This window comes from Anabrus simplex, chromosome 5 (genome assembly GCF_040414725.1).
Source record: "Anabrus simplex isolate iqAnaSimp1 chromosome 5, ASM4041472v1, whole genome shotgun sequence".
Taxonomy (NCBI): domain Eukaryota; kingdom Metazoa; phylum Arthropoda; class Insecta; order Orthoptera; family Tettigoniidae; genus Anabrus; species Anabrus simplex.
The window spans coordinates 303,601,155-303,615,134 of record NC_090269.1 but is presented as its reverse complement, the minus strand read 5'-3'; the positions used below and the strand labels follow the sequence as shown (position 1 = coordinate 303,615,134).

The window sequence follows — 13,980 nt, the reverse complement described above, 5'->3', positions numbered from 1 at the left end:
ATAATAATAATAATAATAATAATAATAATAATAATAATAATGTCCACCTCTGTGGTGTAGTGGTTAGTGTGAATAGCTGCCATCCCCGCAGGCCCGGGTTCGATTCCCGGCTCTGCCACGAAAATTTGAAAAGTGGTACGAGGGCTGGAACGGGGTCCATTCAGCCTCGGGAGGTCAAATGAGTAGAGGGGGTTCAATTCCCACCTCAGCCATCCTAGAAATGGTTTTCCGTGGTTTCCCACTTCTCCTCGAGGCAAATACCGGGATGGTACCTAACTTAAAGCCACGGCCGCTTCCTTCCCTCTTCCTTGTCAATCCCTTCCGATCTTGCCATCCCCCCACAAGGCCCCTGTTCAGCATAGCAGGCAAGGCCGCCTGGGCGAGGTACTGGTCATTCTCCCCAGTTGCTTCCCAGACCCAATGTCTCACGCTCCAGAACACTGCCCTTGAGGCAGTAGAGGTGGGATCCCTCGCTAAATCCGAGGGAAAAACCCAACCCTGGAGGGTAAAACAGATGAAGAAGAAGAAGATAATAATAATAATAATAATAATAATAATAATAATAATAATAATAATAATAATAAAATTGGTGTCGACCCGACAAAATTAATTAAAACTCAGCTGTAGGCACCCAAGAGAGATTCGGCTTACTCTGTCGTATAGTAGGCCTAGACTAAAACGGAACGTCGAAACTGACGAGCAAGCAGCCAGATGGCGTCAAATTAAAGTGCTGCACACGGTAGCTGAGGCCATACTACTACTACTACTCTAGTAGTTTCGTGTGGCTATTTTTAGCCGAGTGCAGCCCTTGTAAGGCAGACCCGCCGATGAGGGTGGGCGGCATCTGCCATGTGTAAGAAACTGCGTATTATTGTGGTGGAGGATAGTGTTATGTGTGGTGTGTGAGTTGCGGGGATGTTGGGGATAGCATAAACACGCAGTCCCCAAGCTGTGGGATTAACTATTTAAGATCAAAATCTCCGACCCGACCTGGAATCGAAGCCGGGACCCTCTGGGCCAAAGGCCAACACGCTAACCACTTAGCCATTGAGCCGGACAGTAGCTGTGAGCTTGCGACCGGGAGATACTGGGTTCGAGCCCCACTGTCGGCAGCTCTGAATATTTTTTTTTTCGTGGTTTCCCATTTTCATACCAGGCAAATAGTAGCGTTGTACCTTAATTAAGGCCACGGCCGTTTCCTTCTTGCTCGTAGCCCTTTTCTATCCCATCGTCGCCATAAGACCTATCTGTGTCGGTGCGACGTAAAGCAAATTGTAAATTTAAAAAATAAATAGTGGTAGTAGTAGTAGTATAGAAGGAGAAATAATTCAAAGCCTCTATGGATTGACATACGGTATTAACTACTAAAAGGTAGGGCCATGAAAGGCACACAATGGAACACTACTTATGACTAACATACTTAACATCATCGAAGTAGGAAGGGGGTAAGAGTTAACCACGGGTGATCGGAGGAAAAATATATTAAGGTAGTAAGGGAAGTGAAGGTACAGCATGTCATGTGGTTGAGCGGGTTGAGTGTCCCTGGACGACGTTTATGTTCCATCCCTACACAATACTTAACAAGTACTGATTCCTAACCTTCACGTACCGGTATCTTAACACACTTGAAGATTTGTTTGAGGTCGTCTTTCAGAGCTACTCCGACCTTTGCCAGAGAGCGACATTACCCGAGGTAAGGAACCTCCAGGCAGGAGGAAAACCATGACCACGACAAGGAGTGAAGGGATAAGACAAGGAACAGTGGGGATGTAAGGTGCTTTTTGCTACGGTGTGCCAGCGTCGTTGGAGTGCACTCCAGGTTTCAATGGCGAGTGCGCTGTAGCCAGTCCCACCCCCCCACTATGCTCCTGTCCCCCACCCTCCAGCTCAGTACTAGAGCCGCGGCCTGCTCGAGGTAACATTTACTCCGTAACGGACTGCGTCACTGGACACCTCGCGTGTGCATTACCAACATGAGTAGCAGCAATCGACCATCGGCACCGCGGCGCCTTCCAGAGGTAAGTCAAGTGTTAAAAATAGGATGTTCAATAATAGAGCACAGAAGACATCGCGGACGTGTGGAAGACACGCTTACCAACTTGTCAGTGGTGTGAATGTTTCTACCAACTTTATTAATAAACTCGTATTTTGTGTGCGTGTGGCCAGATGTTCAAGTATGACTTTGCATTAAATCTTCTGTTTAAGTTACTGTAGTAAAATATAAGTTTTTGTGGAATTCCAATCGATCTACTCGTGTGTTAAGCGTATCTATGTTACTCGGGTGACGAATCAACTTCTAGGTTCTTTTGCTCGTAACTAAGACAGGAAGCTGCTGGTGTCAGGGTTTTCGTCAGTAAACAGACACAAAGAGTAACTATATTTGCTATCCTAGGCTCTCTAACCTCGCGAGCTGGTCGTACGGTTAGGGTCGCGTAGCTGTGAGCTTGCGTACGGGAGATGGTGGGTTCGAGTCCCATCGTCAGCAGCCCTGAAGATGGTTTTCAGTGGTTTCCCATTTTCACACCAGACAAATGTTGGGGATAGTCTCTCTCATGTACTTAACTTATTTTAGCAATATTCTTGTAAATTAAATTCCGGTTTATTTACAAAGTAATACCCTGCTTAAGTGATACTGCAATATCTACAGGCATGCTAGTGGGCAGCACTCATCTTGGTAGCAGAAGACACTTCACGAACTGTATGCCCCAAGGTTTACAGTAGTTTTAGTTAAACTGTATTATTTTCATGCTGCACAAAAGTAAATGTTGCAAAGTTGGAAAGAACTCAGAAGTGCATCACTTCTCAAATCAAGACATCGTGCTCTGAATTAGAAGTAGTTCATAAGAGTTGCATGGCATAAGGTAGATGGATTTGTTTTCTTGATTTATGTCTTATGGAATATTAAATTTTTGTTTATCGAACCAAAGGAGCTACTTTGAATCGATGCTCTGTTTCACAGAGCATGAATCCACAAGACAATTTTGTCTTAAATCTGATAAGAAATTTCAACATTATGTCTATCACTCGAAATATATAAGAACCCATTAAAGACCAAATTATTTTTAATTATGTAATAATTTTAGTGAATCGTAGCCCTATACAAAAAACGAAAGTATAAGCAAACTTATAATGTACTTAATCCCCCAAAAAGGATGCTAAACATGATGAGTAGTAAGATGCATTTGACTTAATACAGAAATGTGTCTTAATTTCTACAAATAACAAGATGGCTTTTTTTGCTGACATTACTATTCATGTTAGGAAGCATAAACTATTTTATTTATGAAATTAAGTGAATGGAAGCCTAAAAGGGAAGACCATAAATGATATCATGAGAAAAGTTAAAGAATTTGTGATGTTGAAAGTATGGACGATTTAGCAGGATACTGTAAAGGCGCCAACGCGTTGATAAGTTGACAAACATATTACGAATACCGTGCTCTTTACGGATCAGCACATTTTTTTCCCAAACAGTATCGAAATATCTTATTTTATACGATTCAGTAATACATTTTCTACTAGAGACCTTGATATTATTTTTAAAATGGGATTAAGGTGCTGTCTTCACTAGGTTTTAAAGCGTTAATTGTATTATTTTCTTAACAATTCTATTGATATCAAAGTGAAAACCACATGCATTGAGCTTCGAGAATGGGACCACAACTTCTTTTACACGTGAATAGATTTCCTGATTAAAACAACACGGTGACATAGTTTTCTTAAGAGTGTCTTCTGTGTATGTGACTACCATCTCTCTTCCTTGTTGTATTAGCTCTTGGACGACGATGACAAAACTAAAAGAGAGCTACTAAGGTTTCACAATCGAGCAAGAAACACAACACTGGTTGAGACAGCTAAATTAAAACATCAAACGTGGCTCTTTTTAGCCGTGTCACGTGACATCCAGTCAATGTCCCACGAGACTATGTGACTATGTGACTATGAACATATGGTCGCGACAGAATGTCTCAGTTTTAATTTCAGTAGTTCAATGTGATATGATTGTAACGTGGTGTGTTTAAATCCTGCGATGTTTTGGAAGATGATCTGTAGGGTAGTTGTAGTTTTGCATGTCTGGGACAAGGAGTATCTGTATAATTAGCCCCATGTACTTAGTTCACTATTAAGTTATATTGTGATGGTGTGTGCCCATGTGGTAGACCCTATATGTGTGGTTTTGTGTGCATGTAAAATATTGGACTAGATTTGTAAAGGAAACTGTTGTGGCTGATAATAATATAATAATGCTTTTCATTTTGCGTCTCTCTAATTACCTCTACGATTTTCGGAGATGCTGAGGTGTCGGAAATTATGTCCCAGTAAATCTACCGACACGAGTTCGGCGTGTTTGAGAATGTCCAAATATCATCAGATTGTGTCGGGACCGAACCCTCCAACTTAGGCTCAGAAGGCCAGTGTTCTAATCCGTGGCTTATGTAGTGTACCATCCCAGAATAAGGCTGAAAAAAGAGGTGGTCGGTAGGAACCACAGAAAAGCAAGTGTATAATAGCATGTTGACCACATTTGGTTATTTTTTCAATCGCACCGACACAGATAGGAAGGAAGCAACCATAGCCTTAATTAAGGCACAGCCCCAGCATTTGTCTGGTATGATAATGGGAAACCACGGAAAACAATCTTCAGGGATGCTGACAGTGGGGTTCGAATCCACTATCCCCCAAATGCAAGCTGATCGCACAGCCACTTGCTGGGTGTCAACTGCATTCCTTCATTAGTTATATTTCCTGAGGATGAGTAAAAACCTCGTACAACTCCATCAAACCAAACTTTTTTGTTGTTGTTGTTTTTGTTTAAGGCTACAATAACTAGTAGGTTTTCAGCGACAAGGGAGAAAAAAGGCAATGGATTAGGAAAGCAATGACTGTGGCGTTCATTTCCGTACAGACAAGGCATATACCTGATGTAGAAATGGGAAAGCACTGAAAACGCTTCTCAGGGGGACGAACCCGCTATATCCGAAATACCTGTTGTTGCCGATAATAATTTAAGGAAAAACATAACCACGTAATTCCATTCTCTCTTAACACTAACCAGAAGGAGAAAATGGAGGAAACCCAACCCTCCGAAGGTCAAGGTATCAGCAAAAGAAAGGGAAGAGTCACGAATAGCGTGTAAATAACGGACTTAAATCCGGTGAGTATGGAGGAGCGGAGATGTAGGCGAGTGGTAGAGCACTTCCTAGTCCCAGCAAATGAACCAATCTCAGACATGGCACTGCATTGTCAAGCAGAATGATGGACGGATTATGCATGAAGTGTCATTCCGACTTCAACCTAATCCGTAAAATGAAGGAATTACTGGGTGGAATTCGCTTCCGAACAGCTGAAGACGTTCTACAGGCAATCGATCGCTCACTTCCCACCATTAGAGATCAGACAGTTCCGACGGTATGCACAAGCGTCTGCGTCAGTACGTAACGCTAGCGGCTACAAGAAGGCCTGTACAATCCAGAACCTTGTATGAATGCTGTGTACCTGAAAAATAAGTAGTTGCCACTGCAAAAAAAAGTCAACCCATGTATTTTTTCGCTACTGTTTACTAATCAGATAATCTATAGTCCAGTGTACACTCCGGTCATCTCTGAACTTAAATATAGAGGTTCGAGAAATTCTGTTCAGTAATCTTCCCGTGAACTCTCCAGAAATAAACAAACAAACAATTATTGATCTGAAGTCACTTTCGACTTTCGTATACTTCTCCGGGATACGAAATACGAGATAGTAATTGGAATGTTACAGACGCTATAGCTTTATAATAGTACACGCTTTTCTTAGCTTCATTACAGTATCAATATTTACTATATCCTAACGAGTCGGCAGCACGATACGATACGAGTCATCTAACTGTAAGCTAGGATTCAGGAGGCGGTGGATTCGGTGGCACCCGCGTAAATGGTTTTCTGTAGCTTCTCATTGTTACTCTAGGTAAATTACGTAACTTTACACTCCCTGAAACACAAAGCGATTGGCTCAAAATTTTAAGTCCCCAAGTATAAGCACAAGCTATAGCAAGCAGCACATTATCTATGGAAATATAACGAGAGTTCCGAAATTTATCTAGAGAAAATTTGGAGTTCGAATTGTATTTATTGTGACTAAGTGAATAACTACGAAATTTAATAAGTAATGGTAATATATTACGTACGTCTACCCCTTAATCCCGTTTTCCTGATACGGGATCGGGGATAAGGTGAGATTAAATTCTATGGCATATTTTACGGCTGGATGACTTTCTTGACGTCAACCTCAGGTGAGGAGCGAATGAAGATGAAATGGTGAATGAAACTAGATAAGGAGGTGGAAGGAATAGCCTGTAGTCTATGAATAGGAACTGTCCCGGCATTTGCCTGGAAGTGAAAATGGGAAACCACGGAAAACCTTTCTCCACTCCGCTCGGTAAATAAGCAATGTCAATAAAAGTACATAAACCGAGGTCCGTAGCTGCAGTCGCTTAAGTGCGGCCAGCATCCAGTATTCGGGAGATCGTGGGTTCGAACCCCACTGTAAGCAGCCCTGAAGATGGTTTCCCGTGTTTTCCCATGTTCTTATCAGAAATATGATGGGGCTGTACCTTAATTAATGCCACGGCCGCTTCCTTCCCACTCCAAGCTCTTTCCTGTTCCATCGTCGCCATAAGATCTGCCTGTGTTGGTGCGACATAAATCAACTTTTAAAAGTGCATAAATATGAAATAAATCCAATATATAAGTATTCATAACTTATACAGAGAAAAGAATTTCAGCAGAGATATACCGTATACTGTTTTCTTTTTACATTTAAACTCTTCGGGCCACAGTCTTCAAAGATGACGGCTGTCGACTTCATCAGACTAACACAGTTACGTAAATGTTGTATGAAGATAACTAAAGCAGTATGATAGAGCAAAGAAGTTATAAAGATGTTTCTGGTGAAGTTATGTGATAATACGAAAGTCATATTACGGAAGCGATAATTTTGTGGCGATAGATATCTGTTTGATTGGTTGAAGTTCCTGATATGCTTTTATCGGATTGGTCACTGGAGCCATGAGCTAATTATTCATAGAGATTTCTTGGGTACTTAACACAGGGGAGTTTATCTATACTTTGTCAATGACAGAGTGCACGTTTGTGCTTTTAGAACGCCTTAAATTGCCCTGGAGGTGCCTGTAAATTGTGTAATAGAGCTTCGCAAATGTGTATTGAGAAAATATATATTAAAGAGTAAGAAAATACATATTTTATAACTAAAGATCGTAGCATAATAAGAGGCAGGCCTACACAAGAATCCCTAATAAACACTATATCCGCACGTTAAACACATAGCAAAATCAAAAAGAAAATGGATAGCGTAAGAACTGTTAAATTTTTGCACAGCAGTTGGTAGTAACTTCTCAGAATGCTGCCAACGTGGAAGAATGGGAGGTTTGTGTGTGTGAGTACTTGGCTTATCTCGCCACGAAGTTTGACTACAACGAAGGAGAGAAAAACGCGTCTTGCGCTGAAATAGGTTTTATCTTATGTGGGCTTGTGTGCACAGAGTAGCGAAACTGGGGAGTTCTTGCTGTTAGGAGAAAGTATTGAAATGGCAAGATTTTTTTTATCGATAAAGCAATTCAGTTGCACGCTCATAATTCTTTACCTTCACTTATGCATTGTATTGTGATCACCTTGATTCAGATGTTTTCCTTCCTGTTGTTGCTGCAATGGGCTTACGACTTAGGTGACTGTGGAAGATAACAAAGATAACTAAGATGTACAACTTTAAAAAATATTTAGAAACATAATACTTCTGATAACTGGTGGGTTATAGGTTCCGTATAAGATCATGATGAGTGAAGAAACTCAGCATTCTCATACGGTTGTAAAATCCTACATCTCAAGGGAACATTTCTTCTTCAGTATTAAGGCATAGCATGTTGAAAACCAGAATAGTATAATGAAAATATATGCATACATTTTTCTCCTTGTTCGCTCTAAAAGAGATAGAACTTCGGTGACGCGAGGATATGAAAAGTTTAAGAACTGGGATGGAAGCGTCCGTGTTTCAAATTCAAGTACAGTTCCAAAATTAGGGCTACCTGGTGTGGAAGTGGTAAATCATTGAAAACTATCTTCTGAGTATAAACTCCTAGCTGTAGACTCGTACATTGAATCCAATCTGTCTAGTTCTGGGAATAATAATAATAATAATAATAATAATAATAATAATAATAATAATAATAATAATAATAATAATAATAAGGTATGTTGGGTATTCAGCCCGAAGGCTGGTTTGATCCTCCACAGCTTCACCGGCAGCTGTCGTAGATAGCTTAGGTGTCAATGAAGAGGGATACTAGGGAAATGAGGAGTGAGGTAGTTTCTCATTGCTTTCCTCACAGGGCCAGAAGTTGCTATTGCATATCAGTCTGCCAAGTTCACTGAAATGAATGCATCAACCGATACTATGAGCTATATTTTCACACCATTCATAACAGGAACTGGCTGCTTAAGGAATGGTATTACTAGCATCGCTCATACCTTGGTCACATTCATATTGTCAAATAGACTGAGACAGGTCAATGAAAGTAACAAATTGCTCTAGCCCATAACAGAAGACAAAGTGCACTGTAAACACTACATCTCTCCAGCAAAGGCATAATAATAATAATAATAATAATAATAATAATAATAATAATAATAATAATGATAATAATAATAATAATAATAATAATAATAATAATAATAATACAGTTATTGGTTCTTCTACGTGTCGGTAAACCTATTGACACGAGGCTTGCGTATTCGAACACATTCTTATAGCCTACCAATTAGCCGAGATCGAACCCGGCAACTTAGACTCAGAAAGTCAGTGCTTCCACTGCCTCTCATCCCGGCTAGCTCTGTGTATGTATGCATGTATGCATGTATGTATGTCTAAGTCAATGATGTTCAGATTATAACAACTGAAATTATGCTAATTAATTTACAAATTTGTTGTGATAAACGAAACAAATTTGAAATGTTAATTTGACGAACAAAATTAACAAAATGGAACACACAGCAATGTGGAGTCGGTTTTCATTACAAATGTATTGATCTGGGCCGCATGTTATGGAATAATTCGATCGAGATTCGACTTACAAGGGGGCATCATTTCTGAATTTTTTATCCTCTTCCTTGCTTGACGTCGGAATACACTCCAATACATCGAGCAATGAGATATATTACGGAAAGGAGCAGATATTGCCTCCTCTTTCAGGTATCTGTCATTTGGAAATATTTTATATTATATTTCTGATCTAGGAGTCGAAATGATGAATGGGAATTCATGCAGTGACTGGCGGAAAAACTGCATGAAATACCGTAAAATTGTTAAGACTGAAATTCATACACTAACTTTCCATTCACACGAGAATCTTTAAATGTCCATGTCAGTCATAGTTTAATTATTATATGATGATGATGATGATGATAATATTAATAATAATAATAATAATAATAATAATAATAATAATAATAATAATAATAATAATAATAATAATAATAATAATAATAATAATAATAATATTTACAAGGCAAGCTCTTAGTATTACGTAACTGTTCATATCGTGATAACCACGGGACATCCAGTTTTACGTGGAATTCGAACCTCAGGGACGTGATTTTTCATTTCAAATTACCACATACATTGGTCGGGATTTGATTGCTTAGTGTGAAGCAAGTGACTATGCAATTTCACGCCCCCGTTATTATTATTACCATCATAATCGATAATATGATAGATTCGATTAATATTATATTTCTTCATTTGTGTTTATTATTACTTATTTAGGCGATCTATTTCTGATTTTTACGTTATTTTTCGGTAAAAAGCCGAATATGTTCCTAGAAATCTTTTATTACACGAAGAGCTAAATGAACCATTTTCCGCCCTCTACAGTCCGACTTCCTCGGTCAATTTGAACCCGTAATCCCGGGGTCTGGAGTCCGACACTACCACTGATCCACAGAAGAAGCTATAATAATAATAATAATAATAATAATAATAATAATAATAATAATAATAATAATAATAATAATAATAATAATAATAATAATAATAATACATCTTCTTGGCCTTTCCCAACTACTCGAGGTCGGATTACGCGGTGCATTTTCAGCCATGCTTTAATGCTATCGTTCAGGTGAAAATTTACTCTAACGAAGTCCTGCGCAGCCCAAACTAGCAGCAGAGATGATCCAAGAATACGTACATCGAAATTGAAACGAAAATTAAGTAATTGACTACAAGAATCTACGTATATGATTATGTCTGGAAGGGGTTGTACAGAAGAGTTAGCTATGCATGTAAGGGATATGCTGAACATCGTACTCAGTGTACTGTATATCTTTCCAATTAACATTGGAAATTATATTTGCAATTACGTTTTTAATCGCTCAACGAGCTACAGACTCCATTCGCCTCAAACAGATTGTGCAAAACTCCGTCTTGTGAAAGTTGGTAGTGAATGCCAACGACCTCGTCCTGAGTTCAAGTTTGAAGGCGTCACGAGATGCACTGACTAGTGTGACAGTTTCTATTGAATTAGCAGGTGTCGCATGCTAACCTACTATTCCACCTCGTCGGCTGAAGGAGCGTAATATCTAGTGTTGTAGCATGTCAAAGTGTTTCGGGGACTGTGTGACAGGTTTCTTGACGTGTTTTCGTGTAAACATGTGGCCTGTATACGATTATCGTGACGGAAAACGAAGTGCCTTGTGCATGGATTTTCTGGCCTTTTCTCTTCAGTGACTACTTTCGGGTGGTCCAGTTCTGATTAACATTTCAACGAACTGATTTCATCACAAATTAGGCACAGGATATGCCTACTGCAATAAATTTACTCTACAGGCTTAGTAACAGAGTGACTTAATACACAGAGTTCCTCATCTCATAAGCATGTACTGAACTACGTCTAGCTTTGATGGTTAACCCTTTCCGCTGTGGTGATGTTTTGCGGGCATCTGCCTTAGCTGTTTGGTAGGCTGAATTCCCTTTAAGTAAACACTTGAACACCGACAAACGATCCGGAACGAATTTAATTTGTATCGCCATATTATCGGTGCTGACAGACGGCGATGTGTCTAAATTGTATCCGGTAAAGGACACGTTTACATACTGAGGAGTGTCTTTCAAATAATTATAAGCACTTCTTAACGCCAACTTGACTGTCCCGGAATTCATCCGAGGAACTATGAGAATATGAGACGAGGGCCTCGTGGTCGCCATTACACGCTCGCAGGTAATCTTCATTAGTGCAAAGGAAGATGCTGTGAGGCATGTATTGAGGTACTGTATCAACATAGTACTGGCCAAATGTGGAGACCCCCTTAATCAAAGCAAACAAGCTTGTAGTTTCCAGTAATTGTTGACACCAGTGATATCCATACGGACGTCCATCATTACATCGAATCCGAACCATGGCTTTAAACCTTCCACATGCATTGGCTAGGATTCGAACCCCAGTCGCGTTAGTGATAAGCTAGTGACGATGCCTTTTAGCTATTACGCAGCCCCCGACTGTTAGTTTTACATCATTCTCCTTCGTGTTTTAGAATATGTGGTAAGTTACAGTCCGTTGACACAGTCTTCCCCACGTGTTGAAATGTAGAGGGCACCACAAGCCTAGATGATGGACAGTTTAGCACTTTAATACACGGTGAAGAAAGAAAGACTAAAAGCAAAGCAAAGCAAAGCAAAGCAAAGTCAACTTCGTACAGGCCATGAAGGAGGGGTGGAAGGTAAAGGCTTCCACCATCCGTAACCTCAGCACTTGTTGGGGTAGAGTGGTTAGCTCTACGCCCGGCCGCCTTTGGCCCCAGGAATTAACCTGGTACTCATTTTTGGTTTAGGCTGAGTGAACCTCAGGGCCATGTGCACCTCCGGAAGTGGATATCTCGTTTCTTAAATTTTACGACTTCCTGAAGGCGAATCGAACCCACGTCCTTCCGGGTGAACCGAGCACGCCTTTACCGCCTCGGCCAGGCAGCCCCTGCGAAGAAAGGAGTGGACTAGAGAAACGTGTATTTACCCTTCTATCACAGCGTGGTCTTTAATATTTACAATTACTTGTACTGATTGAAGCATGTTTCAAATATATGTTCCCTTGTCCATTTCTTTGCACCGGGCGAGTTGGCCGTGCGGTTAGAGGCGCGCGGCTGTGAACTTGCATCCGGGAGATAGTGGGTTCGAATCCCACTGTCGGCAGCCCTGACGATGGTTTTCCGTGGTTTCCCGTTTTCACACCAGGCAAATGCTGGGGCTGTGCCTTAATTAAGGCCAAGGCCGCTTCCTTCCTAGGCCTTTCCTATCCCATCGTCACCATAAGACCTATCTGTGTCGGTGCGACGTAAAACCACTAGCAAAAGGAAAGGCATTTCCTTACACTGAAAAAAGATGTTTGTTAATTTTGTTCAACCGTAGTGTTTGTCGATACATCAATGTTTATAGCATACAATAGGCGTAGTAGCACGTGTTTATTGTGTGTAAATGAACTTTAAAAGTCTTATGACGGTTCATTTGAATTTGTGACAACAGGAAAACGCATTTATAAATATATTTATATCGAGAATCAGAGGGGGGAAACAGCTATGTGTTAAAGTACAATATCAATACAGAGTGTGTGCATCACGTACCTTCCGAGAACTTAAATGAGTTACGAATGAAGGGAAGTACTCATGATCTTTATTTATTTATTTATTTATTTATTTATTTATTTATTTATTTATTTATTTATTTATTTATTTATTTATTTATTTATTTTACAATTTGCTTAACGTCGCACCGGCACAGTTAGGTCCTATGGCGACAGTGAGACAGGAAAGGACTAGAAGTGAAGAGGAAGCGACCGTGTCCTTAGTTAAGATACAGACCCAGCATTTGCCTGGTGTGAAAATGGGAATCCACGGAAAACCATCTTCAGGGCTACCGACAGTGGGGTTCGAGCTCACTATCTCCCGAATTCAAGCTCACAGCTGCGCGAACCTAACCGTACGGCCACTTACTCAGTAGAAATGTATTTTGTGGAAGAAGCCGATTATTATTATTATTATTATTATTATTATTATTATTATTATTATTATTATTATTTTATAATTGCTTTACGTCGCGCCGACACAGGATAGGTCTTATGGCGACGATGGGAGAGAAAAGGCCTAGGAATAGGAAGGAAGCAGCCGTGGCTTTAATTAAGGTACAGCCCCAGCATTTGCCTGGTGTGAAAATGGGAAACTACGGAAAACCATCTTCAGGGCTGCCGACAGTGGAATTCGAACCCACTATCTCCCGGATGCAAGCTCACAGCTGCGCGCTCCTAACCGCACGGCCAACTCGCCCGGTATTATTATTATTATTATTATTATTATTATTATTATTATTATTATTATTATTATTATTATTATTATTATTATTATTATTATTATTTCTTCCCAGTCAATAATTCCACGTCAGTCAGATTTAGCCATCTGGAACGCTCTGTCCCAAGCGTCTTCGTTATGTCGAACGCGAAATCAAAACATGCTTCCAGGACGAACACCCCTCAAATGGCGTCACGTGCTTGACCTCAGCCAGCACAGCCTACCGCAAGGAAACACAACCTCTCCCTTTTTACCGCTCTACCCATTCATAGAAAGCGCGCCTGCGTGTCAGACTGCGTTACGCAATCCATATCGTACTATCTACACGCTTGAACCGCATGTCTCGTCTGATTTACGTACGATTTCACAGGTGCAGATTCATCACGAGACGGATTGCGTAAGGATTTCGACTCAGTCTGCTGAGTACATTGTTCTTGAAAGTTAAAACTATGTTTTACTGGTTATTACCGGTTACTCTGACGTTGTATTGTCAACTGAAGTATATAATCACATCTGGAACCTTGCCGGGTTGTCTTATTGTTCAACACAGTCACTAAAAATACCATTTTTCCACACCCAGAAAGATAAAAACGCGTCTGTA

At 40.3% G+C, this 13,980-nt stretch overlaps 1 protein-coding gene across 1 annotated transcript in view; it reads left to right on the top strand.

The window, feature by feature from the left end:
* The first annotated feature begins 1,908 nt into the window (after positions 1-1,908).
* The window catches only part of LOC136874018 (proton-coupled amino acid transporter-like protein pathetic), a 150,947-nt gene continuing 138,875 nt past the window's right edge, over positions 1,909-13,980 (top strand). The window contains exon 1 of the mRNA XM_067147483.2: positions 1,909-2,018. Within this exon, the coding sequence (XP_067003584.2) occupies positions 1,974-2,018 (45 nt within the window). The 5' untranslated portion in view covers positions 1,909-1,973. The remainder of the gene's footprint in view (positions 2,019-13,980) is intronic.